General features: G+C 42.0%; 1 protein-coding gene across 2 annotated transcripts in view; it reads left to right on the top strand.

Annotated features, from left to right (window-relative positions):
• Nucleotides 1–16,568: 16,568 nt before the first annotated feature.
• The window catches only part of LOC100962593 (cytochrome b-c1 complex subunit 2, mitochondrial), a 35,814-nt gene continuing 26,994 nt past the window's right edge, over nt 16,569–25,388 (top strand). For both annotated transcript variants that reach the window (XM_003795709.3, XM_023516696.1), the window contains exons 1-4: nt 16,569–16,727; nt 19,632–19,715; nt 19,809–19,958; nt 21,488–21,552. In XM_003795709.3, coding sequence (XP_003795757.1) covers nt 16,695–16,727; nt 19,632–19,715; nt 19,809–19,958; nt 21,488–21,552 — 332 coding nt within the window. In that variant the 5' untranslated portion in view covers nt 16,569–16,694. The remainder of the gene's footprint in view (nt 16,728–19,631; nt 19,716–19,808; nt 19,959–21,487; nt 21,553–25,388) is intronic.

Genomic DNA, 25,388 nt, shown 5'->3' on the forward strand with positions numbered 1-25,388 from the left:
ACTACTGAGACCTAAACTAAACTTAAAAGCTTCTGCACAGCCAAGAACACAGTAAGTAAAGCAAGCAGACAGCCCCCAGAATGGGAGAAGATATTTGCAGGTTATGTCTCTGACAAAAGTTTAATAACCAGAATCCACAGAGAACTCACACATATTAGCAAGAAAAGAACAAGTGATCCCATCTCAGGGTGGGCAAGGGACTTGAAGAGAAAATTCTCTGAAGAAGATAGGCCTACAGTCATTTGAAAAAATGCTCATCATCCCTAATTATCAGAGAAATGCAAATCAAAACCACTTTGAGATATCACCTAAGTCCAGCAAGATTAGCCCACATCACAAAATCCCAAAACCAGAGATGTTGGCATGGATGTGGAGAAAAGGGAACACTTCTGCACTGCTGGTGGGAATGCAAACTAATACATTCCTTTTGGAACAATGTTTGGAGAAAACTTAGGGACCTAAAAATAGACCTGCCGTTTGATCCTAGAATTCCTCTACTAGGTATATATCCAGAAGACCAAAAATCACATTATAAAAAAGATATTTTTACCAGAATGTTTATTGCAGCCCAATTCATAATTGCTAAGTCATGGAAGAAGCTCAAGTGCCCATCAACTCACAAATGGATTAATAAATTGTGGTATATGTACACTGTGAAATATTATGTAGCCTTAAAGAAAGATGGAGACTTTACCTCTTTCATGTTTACATGGATGGAGCCCGAACATATTCTTCTTAACAAAGTATCTCAAGAATGGAAGAAAAAGTATCCAGTATACTCAGCCCTACTATAAAACCAATTTATAGCTTTCATATGAAAGTTATAACCCAATTATAGCCCAAGAAGAAGAGGAAAGGGGAGAGGGAGAGGAGGGGAGGGGGCAGGATGGGTGGAGGAAGGGTAATCGGTGGGACCACACCTACAGTGCATCTTACAAAGGCACATGTGAAATTTACCAAGTGTAGAATATAAACGTCTTAACACAATAACTAAGAAAATGTGATGAAGACTATGTTAACCAGTTTGATGAAAATATTTCAAATTGTATATAAAACCAGCACATTGTACCCCATGATTGCATATGTACACACCTATGACTTACTAAAAAAAAAAAAAAAAGGGAGAGTACTCTTTCTCCATCTGTTATTTTTCCCAATGTCTTTAAGTCAAAATAATATGCCAAGATGGCATATTTGGGGGATATTTTGATTCCCTATTATACCAAAACTGGATCAGAATAATTCAAGAAAACCTTTTTTAGTTACATCTCATTTATGAACCCAGATTGGGACAATTAGCTTTTTAAGCCTTCCGTGTATCTAGCAGCATCCCAACATTTCATTACACTCCTGGTTAGTTTTTTTTTTTTTTCCTGATATATGATATCTTGCTATTGGTTTTTACCCTCCCATTGCTAGAGCAAAACCTCAACTTTCTAAGCAAGACAGGAAAGCAAGTTTTCTGAGTAATTGCCTGGCTGAAAATGTTTATTTTTCCTTCACATTGGAGGTAGAGAGCAGCCAGGTGTGGAATTCTACTTAAGAGTATTAAATCTTTTTGGAACTTTGAAGACATTGTTCTACTATTTACTAGCATCCAGCATTTCTTTACAGAGAAACAGGTCCCACTCCAAACATAAACACCCAGCTCTCCTTTCCTCCCAAGAAAATGTTTTCAGCACTGGGATTGGACTGCTCATGAGAATGAGTCTTGGTATAGCTCTTGTTTCATTGGTCCTGTCTCCCAATCGAGTCTTTCAATCTGGTCTTTCTCAGACTTGGGAAAATGTCTTCCATTATTTATTTAATTATTATTCCCCCCTCTATTTTTTCCTGTTCCCCTGTTATGTTACTGTTATTCAAATGCAGTGTCTCCTGCATTGATCATCTAAATCCCTTAAAATTTTCCCCATATTTCGCTTTTTTTTCTTTTTACCACGTTTTCTGAGAGTTTCTCCATTTTGCCTTCTAGCCCTTATCTTGATTTTGTTTTATTAAGCAATGAAATTTTGTTTTTGAGACATAGTCCCTGTCGCCCTGGGTAGAGTGCCATGGCGTCATCATAGCTCACAGCAACCTCAAACTCCTGGGCTCAAGCAATCCTTTTGCCTCAGCCTCCTGAGTAGCTGAAACTATAGGCATCTGCCCTGCTAATTTTTCTATTTTTAATAGAGAAGGAGTCTCGCTCTTGCTCAGGCTGTTCTCCAACTCCTGAGCTTAAGCAATCCACCTGTCTCTGCCTCCCAAAGTGCTAAGATTACAGGCATGAGCCACCAAGCACTGCCAAGCAATAAAATTTTTCATATCAAAGAGGTCTTCCACCACCCCCATTGCTCCCTTAAAAAAGAAAAAAAGCATCCTGTAGTTGAATGCTTTGCTGTCTTTTCTAATGCCTGAGGATTCTTTTTTTTTTATTAGATCATAACTGTGTGCCTTACTGCATTTATAGGGTACAATGTGCTGATTTTATATACAATTTGGAATGTTTACATCAAACTGGTTAATATAGCATTCACCTCACTTATTTAATTGTTGTGTTTAGACATTTATACTCTACTGTTAATATATTTGACATGTACCCTTGCAACATGTATAGTAGCTGAGGTCCCACCAATTACCCTCCCTCCAGTGGTCCACACCATTCCCCTCTCCTCACCCTCTTCTTTTTTTTTGAGACAGAGCCTCAAGCTGTCCCCTGGGTAGGGTGCCGTCGCATTACAGCTCACAGCAACCTCCAACTCCTGGGCTCAAGCGAGTCTCCTGCCTCCGCCTCCCAAGTAGCTGGGACCACAGGCGCCCGCCACAATGCCGGGCTATTTTTTGGTTGCAGCTGTCCTTTGGTGGTCCGGGCTGGATTCGAACCCGCCACCTTAGGTGTACGTGGCTAGCGCCTTAGCCGGTTGAGCTACAGGCGCCGAGCCTCCTCACCCTCTTCTTCTGTCCTTTCTGGGCTATAACTGTGTTTTACCCTTCATATGAAAAAAATTTCAGGTTAATAATGTGAGGGTACAAACAACCAGATCACAATATTTGAATTTTTTATGTAAAGTGCAACTTGTAGTTGCAGCCCACACCCAAAAAGTATGCCATACACCCCTATACTCTGACCTTAAAGTGGGAGCACATCAATCACCTTCCTTTTCTCATCCTCCCCCCAACCTGAACCAATTTGAGTTTTACTCCTATGTAATGCCTGAGGATTATATGCTTGGAGTTGGCCGGCATTGTGCCCCACCTGACTGATACCATTATTCTAGACACCTTAGATTTTTTCCTTTTTGGGTGTCCAAATCACCCAAAGAGCTCCAAGATCTACAACTCTAGAGCCTGCACCTGCTCCAATGAGATGACGTGTACCCACTTTTTTCCTGTCCCCTCTTGCATGCATGATAGGCAGCCGATCTGTCTCACTTTCATTTATCAACACACTTCTGACTGCATTCCAAATGCCAGATGTTTGCTGAAATCTTTCATATAGGTCACCCATTAATGACCCTCACCATTTTTCTTGTTTGAGGTTATTTCTATTTATTTTAAGGACGGCACCCTACCCGGGGGACAGCTTGAGGCTCTGTCTCAAAAAAAAAAAAAGAAGAGGGTGAGGAGAGGGGAATGGTGTGGACCACTGGAGGGAGGGTAATTGGTGGGACCTCAGCTACTATGCATGTTGCAAGGGTATATGTCCTCCTGAATTCAAAGACTGAAGATTTAAGCTAAGAGGTGGGGAAAATATCAACACCCCCCTCCGCCCCCGCACCAGAACTAATTTAATCTCCAATGTATCTGGAGGTAATAAACCTAAGAACGTAAATTAATCATATGGAGCAGGTAGCGTTAATTGCCTTAAAGGGAATGAAGAGGACGCAGGTGCCTGCGAGGACCTAACTGGGGAAACTGGGGACACAGTAAAGGGAGTGACCACAGGGGCGAAAGGGGTGGTGAAGGGCCAGGTTCAGGGGCCCAGACTGAGGGGGCAGGTCCCATGCGGAGGGGAGAGTGCTATGGGAGGAGGACTGTAGAGGTAAGCTGTGCTGCGGGTGGTGCACATTGGTGCTCAGCGCCCCACGTGCAGGGGTGAGGAGCAAGGTACATGGGGTTATGCAAACCGGGTCGGGGGTTGTGGCGGCAGTTATTTCATTCTGCTCTTGAAGAGGTTAATGTAACTCCATTTGGGAATGAAGAGGTTAATGTAACTGCATCTTGGAACTAACTCCTCACTCCCCTCCTGGGCAAGGTCACCCAAGAGGAATCAGTCTATCAGGAGGAGACTGGCTCCCTCCTTCACACTCTGGGCAAGGTCAATCAGCCCAGATGGAGCCCGTCTATCAAAAGTGGACAGGCAACCCTCCTCTGGAAAGTCCCTAATGGTAAACCCACCCTATAACATCTCTGGTATATCAAGTGGTGCCAAGCATCCCTGGACAACAGCTCAGCCAATGACAACTCCTCCTGACAAAATGCCCAATGAAATTCCTCTATGCCTTTTAAAAAGCTCCACTTGCTTCACTTGGGGTCACCCTTCCCCCAGCCTCACTGTAAGGTGGAATGACTCAGGCATAAGCTTGTAAATAAAGCATCTCTTTGTTTTTACATGTGTGTGGTGGTCTCTCAGTGGTGATTTACGTCCCAACACTCCTCTCTAAATACTCTCCATCCTGATTTCCTATCTTCCAAAATTAAAAAAACCTTTGCCTTTACGTTCCCTTATTTTCTTCTGCTCTTGACCAAAACAAAAAACCCTACACAGAAAAAAGAGGCCCCTGCATTTTCCTCTACTTCCTCATTATTTGAGCAAATTGTTGTTGTTATGAAATCCAAATATAAATGAAATAGCAAAGATTGACCACTCTCTCAAACTAGTTCTCTATTTCAGTGATTTCAACTGGTGTGCCCTGCCCACTGGTGTGCTGTGAGAGGATCTTACATGTGCTTCAAAAATTTTTAAACATCATTAAATATATATACATGTGTGTGTGTGTGTGTATAATTTTTTTTTTTTTGAGACGGAGTCTCAGTCACCCTGGGTAGAGTGTCGTGGCATCACAGCACAAAGAAACCTCAAACACCTGGGCTCAAGCAATCCTCCTCCTGCCTCAGCCTTTGAGTACCGGGGACTACAGGCATCTGCCACAACACCTGGCTAGTTTTCCTATTTTTAGTAGAGACAGGTCTCACTATTGCTCAGGCTGGTCTCAAACTCCTGAGCTCAAGCAATCCACCCAATTCGTCCTGCCAGAGTGCTAGGATTGCAGGTATGAGCCACTGCACCTGCCTAGTTATTTTTAGGCTCAGTGAGTAGGGCATGGGCCCCATATACCAAGGGTGGCAGGTTCAAGCCCAGCCCCAGCCAAACTGCAACAAAAAAATAGCCGGGTGTTGTGGCAGGCACCTCTAGTCCCAGCTACTCAGGAGGCTGAGGCAAGAGAATTGCCTGGGCCCAAGAGCTGGAGGTTGCTGTGAGCTGTAACTCCACATTGCTCTACTGAGGGCAACAAAGTGAGACTCTGTCTCTAAAATATATATATATATATATATATATATATATATATATATATATTTTTTTTTTTTAAAGACGTTCAGAGCACAGTAAATTTATTCTTTTTTATCACAAACCAGCGCAAAAAGTAAACAAACCAGAGTGGAAATGGTGGGAAATTGATAAAATAAGTCACACAACAGATGTAGATTACACTAAAGACAAAAAGATGGGCTCCTATGGTCTAGTGCAGCTGATGTGCAGCCAGCACCTATGGGCTTTATTTATATAGTACCTAAACAAGTTTGCTTATATTAACAATGTTGCAAATCAGCAAGGGAAGCGAGTGGGAATATTTTTTTATTTAAAAGACTGATGGGGGAGTAACTATGATACCGGACAGGTGGCACCCCAGCCAGATCAGCCTAGCGGGGCTGGAGGACCTGCGGCCTCTGTCTTGGCAGTGTTGGTGGCGGCAGCCGGCAGAGGAACCAGCAGGCTGGAGCAGGCTGCAGCAGGCTGCAGCATAGGCAAGTGAGGGGAGCTTCCCTCCCCCATGGGAGGCTCCAGTAGCCAAAGGAACCAAACACAAGCAGGGGAAGACACTGGCGATTCCTCCAGTGCATCCCTGATTGGTCCATTTTCAAAACCTGCTCCTGATTGGTCTGTTTTCAAGACCCAAAAGTTCATTGGACAACTGCCCCTATATAAGTTCCTGAGCAGAGAGCCCAAGCGCAGATGGCTTTAGACCTACCAGGAAGAGAGAGCAGAGGAGTAAGAGCTGTAACACTTACATCCTGCTCTGCAAGGAGATTTGGCTCTTTGTAAGAGCTGTTACACTTGTATAAAACCTATCTTATCCTGCTCTGCAAGGAGGTTTGGCTCTTTGTAGAGCTGTAATACCTGTTAAATAAAACCTAACTTACTGTTGATCCTGTGATCCATTGATTCATTCATTGAATCGTCAAGACCAAGAGCCTGGAAATCCAGTATCAAAAGTCTGGTATCAACTAGATAAGTAAAAGGATTTTTATCATAAACAATTTTCTTAATGATATGAATCTTAGTACATGGGGTGAAGATTAACTTTAGGGAAAGAAGGCTATGTGCTTTTAGGGAAAAGATAGAAAAGTATACAGAACCAACTTGACTTCTGGCAGAGGGAAAGGACTATTGTTTTAGGAAGGGAAGAGAAGCAGTTAGGGGTCATTCCTTAAATGCACCTCCCAGACTGAGGGGGTTTTGCAGGCTCAGAATCCACATTTCACACTTCTTTGACTTTTTGAATCAACATAATTTAAGTGTGCCATGAAATAAAAAAAGATTGTCTATTTATATAGACCAAGTGTTTTTCATTTACATATAATACAACTAATCAGAAAAAATATCATTTAAGTCCAACATACAACGGTGCCACTGGAACACCTGAAATCATCATTCTTATAAGTCAAAACTATGAGTTATGTGCATGTTTTCAATATGAAATGAATTCCTGATTCCCCTCCCCCTCAGGATTGTTCCTCCTAAAATGCAAAAAAAAAAAAAAAAAAAGTGATTTTTAAAAACCCAACTTTGACATTTATCATGTGTAGGGGAAACTGAGACTTGATCTGTAGCATAAGACTTGCTTCCTGCTTGAGAGACCTAGAGAACACAAGAATGGCATGTGAGTTGTGTATGTGCAGATCAGAAAACTGACCTCCAAGAGGGAATGTATATGTGAGAGGTGACAACGATAATTATGGTAAAGACTCTCTAGATTCCAAAGGTTTCTCGATGATGGAGGCAGAGGTTGTGCTCAAGGTCTGTAGTTTTGTAAAATCAAAGGTGGAGACATTCTATCTGACCTTCTCTCCTCCTTAGTCAGTGCTAATGTCAGACGAGCAGCTTTTGTCTACTTCTTCCTGTTTTATGATTATAAATACAGACTTCAGGTTTAGTCAGGAGGGTTCCTCTCAGAGTTCCTCTGTCCCCCAACACAGACTTTGCATCAAGCCTCTTCATTCCTTGCACCAAGACCCCCTCATCTGGTGAGCCCAAGCCATTTCAATCCTGTATGATAAAAACATGTTAAAAATGGGATTATACGGATCAGTGCCTATGGCTCAGTGAGTAGGGCACTGGCCACATACATTGAAGACAGTGGGTTCGAGCCCAGCCCTGGCCTGTTAAACAAAAATGACAACTGTAACCAAAAAATAACCATTGTGGCAGATGCATGTAGTCCCAGTTACTTGGGAGGCTGAGGCAAGAGAATCACTTAAACCCAAAAGTTGGAGGTTGCTGTGAGCTGTGACGCCACGGCACTCTTCCCAGGATGACATAGTGAGACTCTGTCTCAAAAAAAAAAAAAAGAAAAGAAAAGAAAAGAAAGAAAAAATGGGATTATACTTTTATCATAGTAAACAATATAAAACATAAAAAGTATTGCCTTAACCATTTCTAAGTGCACAGTTCTGTAGTGGTAAGTATATTCACATTGTTGTCAACCAGTTTCATCTTGTAAAATTGAAATTCTTTGCCCCTTATTCTCAGCACCTGGCAATCACTGTTCTACTTTCTGTTTTCTATGAATTTGCCTACTCTAAGATATCTCATAGTAAGTTAAATCATACAGTAGTTGTCTTTTGCGGCTGGCTTATTTTACCTTGACATAATTTCCTCAAGGTTCACCCATGTTGTAGCATGTGTCAGAATTTCCTTCATTTTTAAAGCTGAATAATATTCAACCATATACGACATTTTGTTTATTCTCTTGGTTATTGTGAATAGTACGCCTACAAACACAGTGTGCAAATATGTCTTCAAGATCAATTCTTTGGGCTATAAATCTAGAAGTGGAATTGTTGGATCATATGATAATTCTACTTTTAATTTGAAAAGCCTCCATACTATTTTCTATAGTGGCTGCACCATTTTCCATTGCAACTAACCATTCCAGAACCCAGTGATTCTTACTACAACGTTACGTACTATTTTTAATGTAATGTAATAGAGAAAGATTTCTCCTTAAGCACAATAAAAGAAGATCAAAAAGTTAATTGCTGGGAGAAAGCACACTCAAGAGTTGGGCACATGGCTCGTGCATGTAATCCTAGCACTCTAGGGGGTGGAAGCGGGTGGATTGCCTGAGCTCAATGGTTTGAGACTACCCTGAGCAAGAGCAAGGCCCTGTCTCAAAAAAATAGCCCAGCATTGTAGCTGGTGCCTGTACTCCCAGCTACTTGGGAGGCCGAGGCAAGAGAATCACTTAAGCCCAAGAGTTTGAGGTTGCTGTGAGCTATGAGAACACAGCACTCTACTGAGGGTAACAAAGCAAGACTCTGTCTCAAAATGAAAGAAAGAAAGAAAGAAAGAAAGAAAGAAAGAAAGAAAGAAAGAAAGAAAGAAAGAAAGAAAGAAAGAAAGGCACAATCAAGAATAAGGTGGGAGCTCCTTGCCTTCATGGTTCTTCCCAGAACTGAGAAAAGCTGAGTTGGGAAGAAGGTGGAAAAGAAAAGAAGGGAAGAGGAGACACACATACACACACACACACACAAAAGAAGGGAAGGGAAGGGAGAGAAAGAAAGAAAGATGTGAGAGAAGCACCCTTTTGCCTTGATACTTCTCCCTGATGCAAATGCAGGAACACAGAACTGATCTGTATCTTCTCACATTTTCCTTTGCCACCCCTATGCATTTTTATGGAACATAGGAAATGGGAGGAATATATTTAGAGCATGAACTGTGACTGGAGAGATAAATCTGCAAGCCACATTAGTATGTTGGGGTTTTTTAATTAGGAGCTTTTGACTTATTCCCTGTTTTAAATTGAATCTACTCTTTGCTTTGCTTTGAAAAATACGCAGGCAAGGAAATGGCCCTTGTTCTACCCTATCCCCCTCAAAGTGTCTCTTTACCTTTCTCAGACAGCTCCCTAATACATGAGCACCAACAGATGGTTCATTGCCATCTACCCAGCTGGTAACTAACCTGGGGAGAGGTGAGTGTGGTACAAGGCTCCCCCTAAAACCATAGAAGGTGTTTGGCTTTAAAGGAGGTAGGATGTGGAGGATTCAAATTCAACCTCCTGAGATTTCAGTCAAACTGATACCGGAATTTCGTCTTGTCTCCTGGCTGGCTTGCCAAATCTGATACCGGACTTCCATGTTCTTGGTCTCGGTGATTTGAAGAATAAATCCGCAGACCACAGATCAGTGGCAAGACAGAATTTATTTACAGAAAAGAATACAAAAAACTAAAGTTCCTGGTAGGGAGACAAAACCCTAGTCAGGAGAGAAAAGCTCTCTCCATTTTTTCTCTCATCATCTCTCTGCGTTTAGTGGTATATATAGGTGCATGGGTTGAGGCCAGGAAATGAATGGATACAGTTCCCTCCGCTGGGGGAAGGTGAATTAATGTACTAATGAATGGACATAGTTCATTCGGCTGGGGCAAGGTGAATGAATGTACTACTGAATGGACACAGTCCATTCACAGAACTGAGGCCTAGGAAACTTGCATGAAATTGACCTAGGCATAGGAAATGGGGGTTCCATATTTAGTCATAAGTGTACAGGGGAAAGAAACACCAACATGTCCCTGTCTCCCCAGCAGTTGTCCAGGGCTTTTGGCTACTAGAGCCTCAGGTGGGGGAGGGAGGCTTCCTCTCCTTGCCTACACTCCAGCCTACTGGTTCCTCTGCCAGCTGCAGCTGCACCAACACCACTAAGGCAGAGGTGGCTGGTCCTCCAGCCCAGCTTGGCTGAGCTGGCTGGGGCTCCACCTGTCCTGTATCAAAACCCAGCTCTATCCTTAGTGGCTGCACCATTTTCCATTTCTACATCATTCCTAGGTCTGGAGACTATTCTTCCCTTTCTTATTTATTTTATAAATCCAGTATAGTTTTCCTCCTAGTTCTCATCATAGTATTTTATAAGACATGTCTTAGCCTGAAATTATTTCTGTGTTCAGATATCTGTGAAGTTCCCACATCAAAAGGGAGAGGAAAGCATCAGCTGGTAGTAAAGAGCAGGTTGGTGCAAGTCGGTAAGCAGAATCCAAAATCTAGGACAAATTCAGTAAAAGTAGGCAATAGGGTTGAAAATTCAGAACCTAAAAATTACTGCAAGTCTTCTGTCCTGTTTCAATACTTCTTTTGTATGTGAACAGGCAAGAATTTAAAGACATATCCTCCTGGTATGTCCTGACTACATAGAGGCAGAGACTAGGCAAGCTGTTCCCAAACTAAACTATGTGCTAGAATAAGGTGACCAGACGTCCCGCTTTTGGCAGGACAGTCCTGATTTTTAACAATTTGTCCTGTGTCCTGCGTTTTAAAAAAGTCCCAATTTTTGGAAAGAATGCATGACAAGCTAGGAACAGAAGGAGAATGGGAAGAGGATATACGGTTTTTGGCTGCTGAAAAGGTTAATGTAACTCCATTTGGGAATGAAAAGGTTAATGTAACTTCATTTGGAAGTGAAAAGGCTAATGTAAACTCCCTACTCCCCTCCTGGGCAAGTTATCAGAAGGAGACTGGCACCCTCCCTTGTTTCTAGGCAAGAACAATTAGCTCAGAAGGAGCCGAACTGTCTGCAACAAACAAGTAGCCCCCCCCACCCCCAGAGTAAGGTGACCAGACGTCCTGCTTTTGGCAGGACAATCCCAATTTTTAACAATTTGTCCTGTGTCCTGCAGCATTTTTAAAAAGCCCCGATTTTTGGAAAGGGAACGCGGGAGAACAGGAAGGGAATATACGGTTTTGGGCTGCCATGTGGCTATTTTGCCAGGATATGCATTTTATATTATTTTTGTTAATTTTATAATGTTAAACTTTAATAATAACAAATAATTGTTGAGAACTGATTATCGAGAACTGCTTATCAAAGTTTGCGTTGTTGTCAGGCCCGGCCCCCCAGGCCCCACCCCCCTCAATGGTATCCCGCTTTACCAATGTTAAAATCTGGTCACCTTATGCTAGAATGACATGGGGACATGTGTTTAAAGTAAAGATTCCTAGATTCCAAAACCAGGCGATTCTGTTTCAATTGGTGTGATATGGAACCTAAGAATCTGCATTTTAACAAGTACCCCATAAAATTCTGATGCTAGTGAGTCACATTTGGCTTTATGAGGAAAAAAATGGGCTAGCCCTTCCAGGGGATAATTATAAATTAGCATCTGTAACTTTGAAAGTATTAGGAAGAAATTTTTCCTGATATTAGTACAAAATACTACCAGATAACAGCATGTCTTCAGTCATGTTTCCATTCAAATAAGACTTATGTTAACGCCTTAATGAACACATAATTAACACAGTTTTTCTTCCTTTACATCCTAAGTTTACCAGTGTCAAGAACTCTTTGCAGAAATAGCTTTCCCTACTTGAATCTTAAAATAGCTTAAAATAAAATAGCCTTGTACCACACTCACTCTCCCCAGGTAAGTTACCAGCTGGGTAGATGGCAATGAACCATCTGTTGGTGCTCATATGTTAGGGAGCTGTCTGAGAAAGGTAAAGAGACTCTTTGAGAGGGCTACGGAACAGGCCAGGCACAGTGGCTTACATCTGTAATCCTAACATGCTGAGAGGCCAAGGGAGGTGGATTGAGTGAGCTCAGGAATTTGAGACTAGCCTGAGTCAGTGCAAGGCCCTGTCTCTAAAAATAGTCTGGTGTTGTGGTGAACACCTGTAGTCCCAGCTACTTGGGAGGCTGAGGCAAGAAAATCACTTGAGCCTGAGTTTGAAGTGAGGTTGCTGTGACCCATGGTGCCACAGCACTCTACCAAGGGTGACAAAGTGAGACTTTGTCTCCAAAAAAAAAAAAAAAAACAGCCTAACTTGGCTATAAAAATTTTTAGATTTTACAGGTATTATGAATACTCACTGAACATCAAAAGAACTAGAGCACAGATATCTTCTAGAGTTGGGTCCAAATGTTGATTCTGAATAAAATATTAATCCTGAAGTTCCTTGTTTTTGCAATTTTAGAACACAAATGATGTCACTTGGATTCTGCCCTTCATATCTGACATCAACCAAAGAAGTGCATATCAAACTTACCTAAATACTCAGATTATCAAAAGGAATTGCAATTTTTTTTTGAGACAGAGTCTCACTATGTCACCCTCAGTAGAGTGCTGTTGCGTCACAGCTCACAGCAACCTCAAACTCTTGGGCTCAAGCGATTCTCTTGCCTCAGCCTCCCAAGTAGCTGGGACTACAGGTGTCTGCCACAAGGCCTGGCTATTATTTTGTAGTAGTTGTCATTGTTGTTTTAGGAGGCCCCAGCTGGGTTTGAACTGCCAACTGCCATGTATGTGGCCAGTACCCTAACCACAGAGCTACGGGCACTGAGTCTGCAATTTTTTTTTTGAGACAGAGTCTCACTCTGTCGCCCTCAGTAGCGTACTATGGTGTCACAGCTCACAGCAACCTCAAACTCTTGGGCTCAAGAGTAGCTTAGTCTCCTAAGTAGCTGGGACTAAAGGCATCCACCACAATGCCCAGCTCTTTTTTTATTTTATTTTAGAGACAGGGGTTTCACACTTGCTCAGGCTGGTCTCAGGCAATCCACCCGCCTCGGTCTCCCAGAGTGCTAGGATTACAGGCATGAGCCACCACAACAAGCAGGAATTGCAATTTAACCAACCAGCTTACACCTTCCATTGTATAAGGGCATCCTTCCATAGCATAGCAAACAACTGAGCAGATGAGATGAAGAGGCTATGCACAGGCTTGGCACCTGTGGCTCAAGCGGCTAAGGCACCAGCCACATACACCTGAACTGTCAGGCTCAAATCCAGCCCAGGCCCACCAAACAATGACAGTTGCAACCAAAAAATAACCAGGCATTGTGGCAGGTGCCCGTAGTCCCAGCTACTTGAGAGGTGGAGGCAGGAGAATCGCTTGAGCCCAGAAGTTGGAGGTTGCTGCGAGCTGTGACGCCATAGCACTCTACCCAGGGAGACAACTTGAGGCTCAGTCTCAAAAAAAAAAAAAAAAGAGGCTATGTACAGTGATGTCTCTTCTCCTAATAGGAGAACATACACCAGCCCTAGTGGTAGCTTCATAATAGTTTTCCCATTGAGCAAAAGAAAAATATAGCAGGCAAGCAGAAAAAGGCTCTGACTGAATAGCTGTGGTTTTTGGCTTGGCGCCTGTAGCCCAGCAGCTAGGGGGCCAGCCACATACACCAGAGCTGATGGATTTGAATCCAGCCTAGGCCTGCCAAAAAATAATGACAACTACAACCAAAAAATAGCTAGGCATTGTGGCAGGCGCCTATAGTCCCAGCTACTTTGGAGGCTGAGGCAAGAGAATTGCTTAATCCCAAGAGTTTGAGGTTGCTGTGAGCTGTGACGCCACGCACTCTACCAAGGGCGATATGGTGAGACTCTGTCTCAAGAAGAAAAAAAAAAGAGCTGTGGTTTTCTGGACTATGTTAACATAGGAGCCTTTTGTATGTTTCACTTAATGGCAAGAAGTCTGCTATCTCTACAAGTCACTGCTGTCTTTTGTTAAGTGAGATGTGAGATCAATAGTTGCTCTGCAATTCTTCACCCATTTAAAAATCTTTATTTTTTTTCAAATGGTGTGTGTTTGTATGTCCTACATACTAAGAAAAAAAATGAGAGTTTTTAAGACAAAAGATATGTTTGTTTTAATCTGATAGGAAATGCACCAGTTGAAGAGCAAATGGGGGAATAAACACTAATTGACTTCAGTTCTTGACCATGTTAAGTAAGGTGTCAAAAGTAACCATGGGAAAAAAAAATAAAAAAGTAACCATGGACAGGGTGTGGTCCATATCTATAATCCCAGCACTTTGGGAGGCTGAGGCAGGAGGATTATTTGAGGCCAGGAGTTTGACAACCAGCCTGGACAACAAACTGAGATCCCATCTCTACAAAAAAATTTAAAAATTAGCCAGGTGTGATGGCACATGACTGTAGTCCTAGCTACTTGGGAGGCTGAGGCAGGAGGATCACTGACGCCCAGGAGTTTGAGGCTGCAGTCACCTATGATCACGCCTACCTGCCAGCCTTTACAAATAAAAAATAAATGAAAACTATGCTCCCTCACTTATGATCGACACCATCTCAAACAGTAAATGAATCATAGTTCTCTCCATCAAGGAGCTTAAAATCAAAGATAGGAAAAGTATTGATTATGGTTGAAACCATGTAACTATAATCAACACTTATGGTGTTAGATAGGAGTTCATTATACTAACTTATTTATGTCTAAAAAGACCAATAATTTTTTCCTTAAATCTACGTAAGGGAGATAAAGCATAAACTCAAGGCAATGCAAGGCACTAAAGCTCAAAGAAGGGAGAAAAAACTCCAGGCTAACGTGGCTAAGGAAGATTTCATTAGAGATGGTATTAATATTTGACTGGATGGGATTCTGAGAGGAATGAGGAAGGAAATGCCTACATCAGAATTATGTATTAGGGGGATTCATGATAACACCTCTGGCCCTAATGTGGCAAGGTAATGTTCCCAAGTATAAACTCAAACCACCTTCCTCTGGTCTTTATTACCCCCCACTATAGTCTCCTTCCCTTTTACATTTTCAGGGTAGGGAGTTGGGCTCCAGAATCAAATTGGACCCCACATTAACAAAACTAACAATTAGAGCTTTCCAGCAATACACTCATCTGGTCTTCTATATAAGTACTCTGTCTGCTTGTTTTTTCTCCCAGAGCTTTCAGTGCCTCCTGTGCAGAAACCCATTTCAAGGACTCTTATTTTCTTCTGCAATAAAATGCTAGAGTTATGGCAGCAATCTCCGCAAGAGTAGCAGTCATGGGGTTGCATAGGGAATGGCATGTGAAGTGGTGGATCTGTTCAGGAGATGGCACTCCTACTTTGTAGTTCAGAACTAAATAGAAATTTTTGCAATGTTGCAGAACACTGGGTAGACTTGGGATTTATGTAACTGATGTCATGAATTACTATGTTCCAAATCCTACTACATTTTGAACTTAATTTCCCCCCTTTCTAATATTCCGGTCACAGTTATATTTTGATGTGTGGAAGGGGATATTTTAAGCAGGGGTGTGGGGGGAGGGTCCGTTTGCATTCAAGGTGGGGAGTTTAATGACCTTCCCACCTAACTTGAACTCTTCAATGGTTAAGGTTCCATTGAATGGACTCTCAAGGATGCTGCTAGTTTGAGGGTGGAGACAGAGCTCTGCATGGCATGTTAATGAATTTGAACTTAATCATGAAAAATGTGGGTCTAAGTCATGAAAAATTTTAAGCGGGCAGATAACTTGATCAGTGATTCCCAAATCTCACTATCATGATTTTTGCTATATGTCCATATTACCAATAGACATTTAACGTGTTTAAAGCACCTTTTATAAATGTATTTTATGAGGAAACGAACTACTAGCGTTGCTTGTCATAATCGAATAGATAAATTTTTAAAAGAAAGTGTTCATTTCGGTACCAATTTAAAATCTCATGCACCACTAGGTGTACGTCTGTCGCACAAGAGGAAACGCTACTTACTGCAGGGTAACAATTGGGGGAGGGGTGCAGGAAGGCAAAGAAATAGGGTTGGCGCCCAGGTTCTTGACTGAGCCTTAAATGATAGAGGGCCAGAGTCAGGTATAGGCACAGCGCGATTCAGACACAAGCCGAAGAGGACGTTAAGTTTGCCTATTACTAACAAACGCTTACACCACCAGCCCTTCTGAAACTTTAACGTGCTTACTAATCGCCTCAGGGTCCTATAAAAACACGCAGAAAGGCAGACAGCCAGGAACCTCCAAAAGCCACCTAATTCCTAGGAACCGGATCCGTAACCCACAGCGAAAGCTTCAGCGCAAAACATAAGTGGAATCCCGAGCAAGGAACTGTGTGGACAGTCCAGAGGGGAAGAATCCAAAGTGGCGGGGGAAGCTATGATGGCTCTTGTGGAAGTAGTTAGAAAATTATTACAGAACTGATATTCAGGCAAATAAAATTAAAAGAATTAACCTGAACTGTCTTGTATATATTTGCTTAAGAAATTATGCGTCTTCCTATTCTGTATCTTAGATGAACTGGACTGGTCCAATCTACATCAGAGAGCAGTAGAGCATGGCCGGTATATAGAGAGTCTTCCGGAAGGGGGCGTGGGAAAAGTGCTCTCGGGGAAAGCTGGGAAACTCTCGTCCTCCGCCACCATCTTGCTTTCCTTTAATAAGGTGGCGACAGAGGATCGGAGCAATCTTGAACCATGAAGCTGCTAACCAGAGCCGGGTCCTTCTCGGTGAGCAGAACTGCGGGCTTGGGGAAGGGCTGGGAATAGTATGTCATCTAGGTGATAAAAGCTGGAGGTACCTGGTTTGGCGTCCCGGGCCTCAGGCTTCGGTCGCCCTTCAGCTGAACCCTGCGGGCAAAGTGGGCTGCAGACCAGGTCGGGGAGTAGAGGGTCAGCTGGTGCTGTAAAGCGGTAGAGACCTAACGCCGAAAAACATGAAAGGAGGGAGGAGGAATTGAGAACAGAGTTGAGTCGCCTTGAAGACACTTCTGAAGGTCACTCCTGCACTTAACGTTCCGGAATAGACTGAAATCCAGGGGGAGTGGAAGGCCACCTCTGCTCCTTGGTTTATCACGGAGCATCAGTGTCTCCAATGAATAAAAATATAGGAATTTCGTTAATGCAGATATAAAGCTTACCACAGTGCCTGGAACGTCGTTGTTAATTATTACGGTTTCCTGGAGGTATAAGGTTTGCTTTTCTTGTCTTTTGTTAAAGGGTTTCTCCAAGATACGCTGTCCTCAAAAGCTGCTTAATGCCCAAATTAAACGTAGCCTACTTGAAGAAAACTCCTTAAGCGTCACTGTCACTATGAAGCAGTGGTTAATCAAGAGATGTGGAGATCACTTTTAAATTTAAGCGAAGGAGGATATGCCCCCCCTCCGGGAACCATTAGCAATGTCTTAGGCTAGAGACGTTTTTGGTTTTAACAGCTTTTGCACAGGGTGTCTCTGCCATCTGTTGTTGGGGGGAAGGGGGATGTTGCTGAACAACCTACAATGCACAAAAATCAGCTCCGTACAACAAAGAAGTTTCTAACCCAAAGTGCCTGTGGTTGAGGAACCCTGCTGGAGGGAAATGCCAAATACCAGACCTGGGAATGGGAATTTCCCTTTGTTTTGTTTAAGTAGCTGTAGTATGCATTATTTAAATTTAGGCTGTAATTGTGTCACCTTCGCTTGCCTAGACAAACCAATGATTGACAACCCTTTGAGGGCGCCACAGTTAGACTAGCAGAAGGCCTCAAGACTTCCTCCATTCCATTTTCCAATAGAAAAAAATAGCTCAAAGATAGCAATTGAAGGAGGCCAAATCAAACAAATTGCAGTCAACTTGAAAGCAGTTATTTGTTTCTAATTATAACATTTATTTTACATGTGAATAAACATTAAAATAATTTAGTAATTGGCTTAGTGCCTATAGCTCAGTGGCTAGGGCACTGGCCACATACACCTGGGCTGAGGAGTTCGAGCCCAGCCTGGGCCTGCCAAAACAATGACTACTACAACAAAAAAAAAGAAAATAATCAGGCGTTGTGGCAGGCACCTGCAGTCCCAGCTACTTGGGAGGCTGAGGCAGGAGAATTGCCTAAGTCCAAGAGTTTGAGGTTGCTATGAGCTGTGATGCAACAGCACTCTACCAAGGGCAACATAGACTATATTTCAAAAAAAAAAAAAATTATTATTTAGTAATTGTATGGCACTTACTAGGATAATTGTTTACTGACTTAAATGGGAGGGATAGATAATATAACAAAATGTCAATGTTGAGACACATTTGTGTGGAAACCACCTAAGTATCAGTTGGTGATGAACTATAGATTATTTATATTCCAACTGCTATGCCAATTTATCTTAAAACGCACTTTTTGGACAAAATCACAAGTAGGGATAACTATACCATACCCAGCAAACTAAATTGATGATAATAAAGCAGAGCCAATTGTAATTCATAATTAAGAAGTAATACTGAGAGCAAATACTAACCAGCAGCCAACTTAGTACAGCACTGATGCTGAATGTACAACAAACAGCAACATAGATGCTATGCTCATTTATCTTAAAATGTACTTTTTGGAGTATCAAAGGCCAAAATCACAACTATACCATACCCAGCAAACAAAATTGATGATGATAAAGCAAAGCTAATTGTAATTCACAATTAAAAAATAGTACTAAGAGCAAATGATAACAGCCAACTTATCACAGCACTGATGCTGAATGTACAACAAACAGCTTTCTGGACAGTGCAGAGCAGGGGCATTGCAGCCTCTGATGGGAGTCCTTGGGAAACTCCAGCAACTTTGGATCTTGGGAGTTGTATTTACTCGTCATCTCCTCTAGTAACCTCCTGAATCTTAATCATAGTCAGAATGACTTTTATGGAGTTGTGTATCAGTTGCCAAAAAAGAACTAAAATGAGTGCATTTTGGATCCATTATATTTAAGAAGACCTTTTTACCCTATAAGTATGTGCCTATACTGAGAATCTGCTATGGATGAAGTTGTCGTTAATCTCAAGATATAAAAATTTTTATTTAGTCAAAGAAGGTTAAAGACCTTGGTTGTGTGCTCTTAATGTAGCTCGCAAGAAGAGTGAAGACACAGTGGAAAAAACTAGGGGTGTAGAAGAAGTTGGTATTCTTTGTCCTGTTTAAAGGTGGTTAAAGTGATTAAGGAGATGAAATCATTTCAGTTGGGAAATAGACTAAAAGGGTGAGGCTCATGCAGCAAATATGGGAAGCAGTAGGGCTAAAACCTACTGTAAGCCAGTCTGACACTTTCAAAAACTAAAAGCATTAGAGCTAAAAAAAAAAAAAAAGAAAGAAAGAAAAACCACTTGAACTTTAATAAAATAGTTATAAAAGAAAATTCCATGATTCTTTACATAGTAAACATGATGAATATAGGTACTTCAGTATTGTCTATAACATAAATTTTGAGGAAGACTTGAGTTGATTTATAGGTTGTAAGTTCATTTTAAATTATACAGCTAAGTCCTCCCATGGAAGTGGTTAGTTCCCTTTTTTACCACTGAACACCTTCTTTTGCTTGGGTACACTAATATGCAATGCTTTATATAAATCACTGTTTTTGTGAGAAGTGTGTATAACCTGTTTTTCTGTGTGTTTAGAGATTTTATTCCCTCAAAGTTGCCCCCAAAGTTAAAGCCACAGCTGCCCCTGCAGGAGCACCTCCACATCCTCAGGACCTTGAGGTTAGTCCCACTGAATTGCTCACTAAAGCCTATATATGCCTTACTCTTCTTGGTAATGTAAAGACATTAATTTTATCTCTGTTTGAAATACAGTTCACCAAATTACCGAATGGTTTAGTGATTGCTTCTTTGGAAAACTATGCTCCTGTATCAAGGATTGGTTTGTTCATTAAAGCAGGCAGTAGATATGAGGACTCGGACAATTTAGGAACTTCTCATTTGCTGCGTCTTGCATCCAGTTTAGTAAGTATCTTTACTACTTCATTGTTTGGAGATAATTGTGATATCTTGGTCCTAGGAATAAGAAAAACTAAAAGCAATGTCTCTATATTCGTTTCCTTGAGCTGCCATACCAAATTACCATAATCCAGATGGCTTAAACAAAAAACAGTTTATCTTCTCATAGTTCTAGAGGATAGAAGTCAAAATCAAGGTGTCATGGGGCCGTGCCTGTTAAGGTCTGTAGAGAAGCAACTTCTTTGCCTGTTCCTAGCTTACAGTGGCTACCTATAATCCTTAATGTTCCCTGGCTTGCAGCTGCATCACTCCAGTTTCTGCCTTAGTTATCACATGGCTCACCTCCCTGTGTCCACGTTTTCCTCTTACAAGGTCACTAGTCATATGGGATGTGGGGGCCAGGCAAAGACCTTATTTTCCAATAAAGTCACATTCCTAGGTTCTGGCTACGCTTAAATGGAGTTGGAGGAACACTGTATGAATTTCTCATGTAAAATGAGAAACCACAAGATATTTACCACAGAAAAGCATTAAGTTAGTGTCTATCTGAATGTTGGTATTAGAGCATATAAAATCAGTTTTTAAAAAATTAAAAGCTGGGCTCGGCGCCTATAGCTCAACCGGCTAAGGCGCCAGCCATGTACACCTAAGGTGACGGGTTCGAATCCCCAGCCCGGACCCGCCAAAACAACAATGACGGCTGCAACCAAAAAATAGCTGGGCGTTGTGGTGGGCGCCTGTGGTCCCAGCTACTTGGGAGGCGGAGGCAGGAGACTCGCTTGAGCCCAGGAGTTGGAGGTTTCTGTGAGCTGTAATGCCATGGCACTCTACCCAGGGGGACAGCTTGAGGCTCTGTCTCAAAAAAAAAAAAAAAAAAAAAATTAAAAGCTGGGCACAGTGGCTCACGCCTGTAATCCTAGCACTCTGAGAGCCTGAGGCGGGTGGATTGCTTGAGCTCATGAGTTCAAGGCCAGCCTGAGCAAAAAACGAGACACCGTCTCTACTAAAATAGAAAAACTGAGGCAAAAAGATTACTTGAACCCAAGAGTTGGAGGTTGCTGTGAGCTATGATGCCACAGCACTCTACCAAGGGCAATAATTTGAGATTCTGTCTCAAAAAAAATTTTAAGTACCAAAAATTGAAGGAAAATTGTTACTTCTTTCCATATGCAAGTCTCCTTCAGAATAGGCTAGAATCCAGTAAGCTTGTGTTTGACAGTGAAATTTTTACATACATGTGCTTTTTATAAAAATCTATACTTTTTTTTTTGTAGTTTTTGGCCAGGGCTGGATTTGAACCTGCCACCTCCAGCATATGGAGCCAGCGCCCTACTCCTTTGAGCCACAGGCGCTGCCCAAAAAAAATCTATACTTTTTTTGTTAAGCTTTGTTTTATAATTCTCAACTACAAAGGATCCACTATTAAGTAAAATTCCTTGTGAATCTGTTAATTACATAACAGGTTTTAATATAATGTGATGTTTGGCAAACTTGACATTGAAAAACTACTAAGAAAATCATTCTTTCTGTTTTAGACTACAAAAGGAGCTTCATCTTTCAAGATAACTCGTGGAATTGAAGCAGCTGGTGGTAAATTAAGGTTTGTTAAATAAGTAATAGGAAATAAGTTATGAAAATGCTAGAAAATATTCAATTATAAAGGAACTTTTCTCTGTTATTATGATGGATGAGGATTTCTTAGAGCACAGGCTAGGCACAGTGACTGACAGCTGTAATCCCAGCACTTTTGGGGTGGCCAAGTTAGAAGGATTACTTGATACCAGGAGTTTGAGACCAACTTGGGCAATATAGCAAGACTCGATTTCTACAAACAGTTGTTTAAAAATTAGCTGAGTGTGGTGGCTTGTGCCTGTAGTCCCAGCTACTCAGGAGACTAAGGCAGGAAGATCACTTGAGCCCACTATTTGAGGTTGCAGTAAGCTACAGTGAGGTTGCTATGGTGACGCTACTGCACTCTAGCCTGGGCAATAGAGCAAGACCTCGTCTCCAAAAAAAAAAAGTCCCAACCAAAGCGCTAGTAGAGAAAGACAAATGGATGAATTTGACCATTTCAAAATGTAAAACATTTTTATACATTAAAGTAAAAATTTAAGTAACTGACTGGGAGCAGATAATTTGCAGTTAGACCACAGCAACAAAGTAAAATTTGCAATCAAAGGAGTCACATTAATTTTTGGGGTCACTTCCCAATGCATGTAAAAAGCACATATTGTAGTCTGTTAAGTGTACAATAGCATCGTGTTCTTTTTTTTTTTTTTTTTTTGAGAGAGAGAGAGTGTCTCACTCTGTTGCTTAGACTAGGGTGCAGTGGTGTCATCATAGCTCACTGCAACCTCAGACTCCTGGGTTCAAGTGATCCTCCCAGCTTAGCCTCACAAGTATGTGGGACTACAGACTCATTCTGCAAAGCCTAGCTAATTTTTCTATTTTTTTGTAGAGAAAGGGTCTTGCTATGTTGCTTAGGCTGCATATCTTAATTTAGAAATACTTTATTGCTTAAAAAAATGCTAACAGTCATCTGAGTATTCAGTGAGTCAAAATACAATTGTGGTTGGAGGGTCTTTCCTCAATGCTGTTGATGAATCAGGGTGGTGATTGCTGAAGTTTGGATTGGCCATGGCAGTTCTTAAATAAGGCAACAGTGAAGTTTGCTGTGTTGATTAGACTAGTTCACAAGATTTCTTTCTCTATAGTTTAAGATACTGTTTTTTAGCATATTACCTATAGTAAAACTTCTTTCAAAATTGGGAGTCCTCCCAAACTTTGCCACCTCTTTTTCAACTAAGTTCATATAACATTCTAAATCCTTTCTTGTCATTTTAACAACATTCACAACCTCTTAACCAGGAATAGATTCCATCTCAAGAAACCACTTGCTTTGCTCATGCATAAGAAGCAACTCCTTATCAAGTTTTATCATGAGAATATAGCACTTTAGTCACATCTTCAGGCTCTACTTCTAATTCTAGTTTTCTTGCTATCTCCACCACCTGTGCCATTACTTTTTCCACTGAAGGCTTTTTTTGTTTTGTTTTTGTTTCTGGGTTTTTTTTAGAAACAGAGTCTTGCTCTTGCCCAGACTAGAGTGCCATTGTGTCAGCCTAGCTCACTATAACCTCAAACTCCTGACCTTAAGGCAGGCGTCCTCAAACTACAGCCCACGGGCCATATGCCACACACCAAGGACATTTATCCGGCCCGCCAGGTGTTTTTGTTGCCGTTGCCTGTTCTACTTAGCAGCCGACTCATCCCGGGGCCCACTCATCCCGGGGCCCGCAGTCCAGCCCTCCAGTGGTCTGAGGAACAGTGAACTGGCCCCCTGTTTAACAAGTATGAGGACCCCTGCCTTAAGGGATCCTCCTGATTCAGTCTCCAGAGTAGGCTGTAGGACTAGAGGCATAAGCTGCCACATCTGGCTAATTTTTTTAATTTTTTGTAGAGACAATATCAATATTTTGCACAAGCAGAATAGATTTAGCATAATTCTTAAGAGCCCCAGGATTTTCAGAAGGTTAATGAGCATTAGCTTTACTTTTTTATTTATTTATTTTTGTTTTTCTCACTCTGTCACCCTCTGTAGAATGCTGTGGCATCACAGCTCACAGCAACCTCAAACTCTTGGGCTTAAGTGATTCTCTTGCCTTAGGCTCCCAAGTAGCTGGGATTACAGGCACTCACCACAACGCCCAGCTATTTTTTGTTGCAGTTGCCACTGCTGTTTCAGCTGGCCAGGGCTGGGTTTTGACCTGTGAGCCTTGGTATATGGGGCTGGCACCCTACCCACTGAGCCACAGGCACCGCCCAGCATTAGCTTTAACTTAAAGTTACCAGCTGCATTAGTCCATAACAAGAGAGTCATCCTGTCCTTTTAACCCAGGCACTGACTTCTCTCTAGCTATAAAGTCTTGGATGACATCCTTAAAAATAATGCTGTTGGATTTACATTTAAAATCTATTGTTTAGTGGCACCACCTTTATCAGTGATCTTAGCTAGATCTTATGGATAACTTGCTTTATCTTCTACATCAGCACTTGCTGCTTCACCTGTCACTTTTATATTAAGGAGACAAGCAGCTTCTCTCCTTAAGCTCATGAACTAGGCCAGTTCATGGGTTCAGAGTACCTCACGCCTATATCCCAGCACTCTGAGAGGCTGAGGTAGGCACATTGCCTGAGCTCACAAATCTGAGACCTGCTTGATCTAGAGCAAGACCCCATCTCTAAAAATAGCCAGGCATTGTGGCAGGCACCTGCAGTCCAGCTACTCAGCAGGCTGAGACAGGAGAATCGCTTGAGCCCCAGAGTCTGAGGTTGGTATGAGCTGTGACACCACAGTACTCTACCAGCAGCAACAAAGTGAGACTCTGTCTCAAAAAAAATTTTAAAAACCAACCCATGAACTAACATTTGCTAACTTCAGACTTTTCTTCTGTAGCTTTCTCGCCTCTCAGCCTTCATAGATGTGCAGAGAGGGCCTTCCTTGAGATTAGGCTTCAACGTAGTGGAATGTGGTGGCTGGTTTGATCTTCCATCCAGACCTCTAAAATTTGTATCACATCCGCAATAAAGTTATTTCATTCTCTGGCACAGCAGTTCTCAACCCATAGGTCATGACCCATAGGAACTGTCTTAAAGGGCCGCAGCATTAGGAAGGTTGAGAACCACTACTCTAGCAGAAGGTAGAAGAGGTGGGGAAAAGTCTGTTCCACAACCTCAAACTCTTGGGCTTAAGTGATTCTTTTGCCTCACCCTCCCAAGTAGCTAGGACTACAGGTGTTCGCCATAACACCCAACTATTTTTTGGTTCCAGTTTTTGTTTAGCTGGCCCAGGCCAGGATCAAACCCGCCAGCCTGGGTGTATGTGCCTGGCTCTGTAACGACTATGCTACAGGAGCCAAGCCTCTAAAAGCTTTTTCATTGTATTCACAACTTGAGTAACTGCTGGTACAAAGTCCTAGCTTTCGGGCTTTCCCAGCTTTCAACATGCCTTTCTCACTATGTTTAATCACTTCTAGCTTTTGATTTAAAGTGAGAGATCTGTGACTTCTCCTTTCACTTGAACACATAGAAGCCACTGTAGGGTTATTACTTGGCCTAATTTCAATATTGTTGTGTCTCGGGATAGGGAGGCCCAAGGAGAGGAGGAACAGCTGGGTGGTGGAGCAGTAGGAACACACACATTTATTGACTACATTGGCCGTCTTATGTGGACATGGTTCATGGAGCCCCAAAATCGTTACAATAATATCAAAGATATTTTTCACAGATCAGTCACCACAACAGATGTAATTATAATGAAAATTTTGAAATACTGTGAGAAGTATCAAAATGTTACAGAGGGGCTTGGCACCCGTAGCTCAGGGAGTAAGACACCAGTCACATACCCCGAAACTGGTGGGTTCAAGCCCGGCCTGG

This window comes from Otolemur garnettii, unplaced genomic scaffold, assembly GCF_000181295.1.
Source record: "Otolemur garnettii isolate 467f Iridium unplaced genomic scaffold, OtoGar3 scaffold00096, whole genome shotgun sequence".
NCBI classification, from domain to species: domain Eukaryota; kingdom Metazoa; phylum Chordata; class Mammalia; order Primates; family Galagidae; genus Otolemur; species Otolemur garnettii.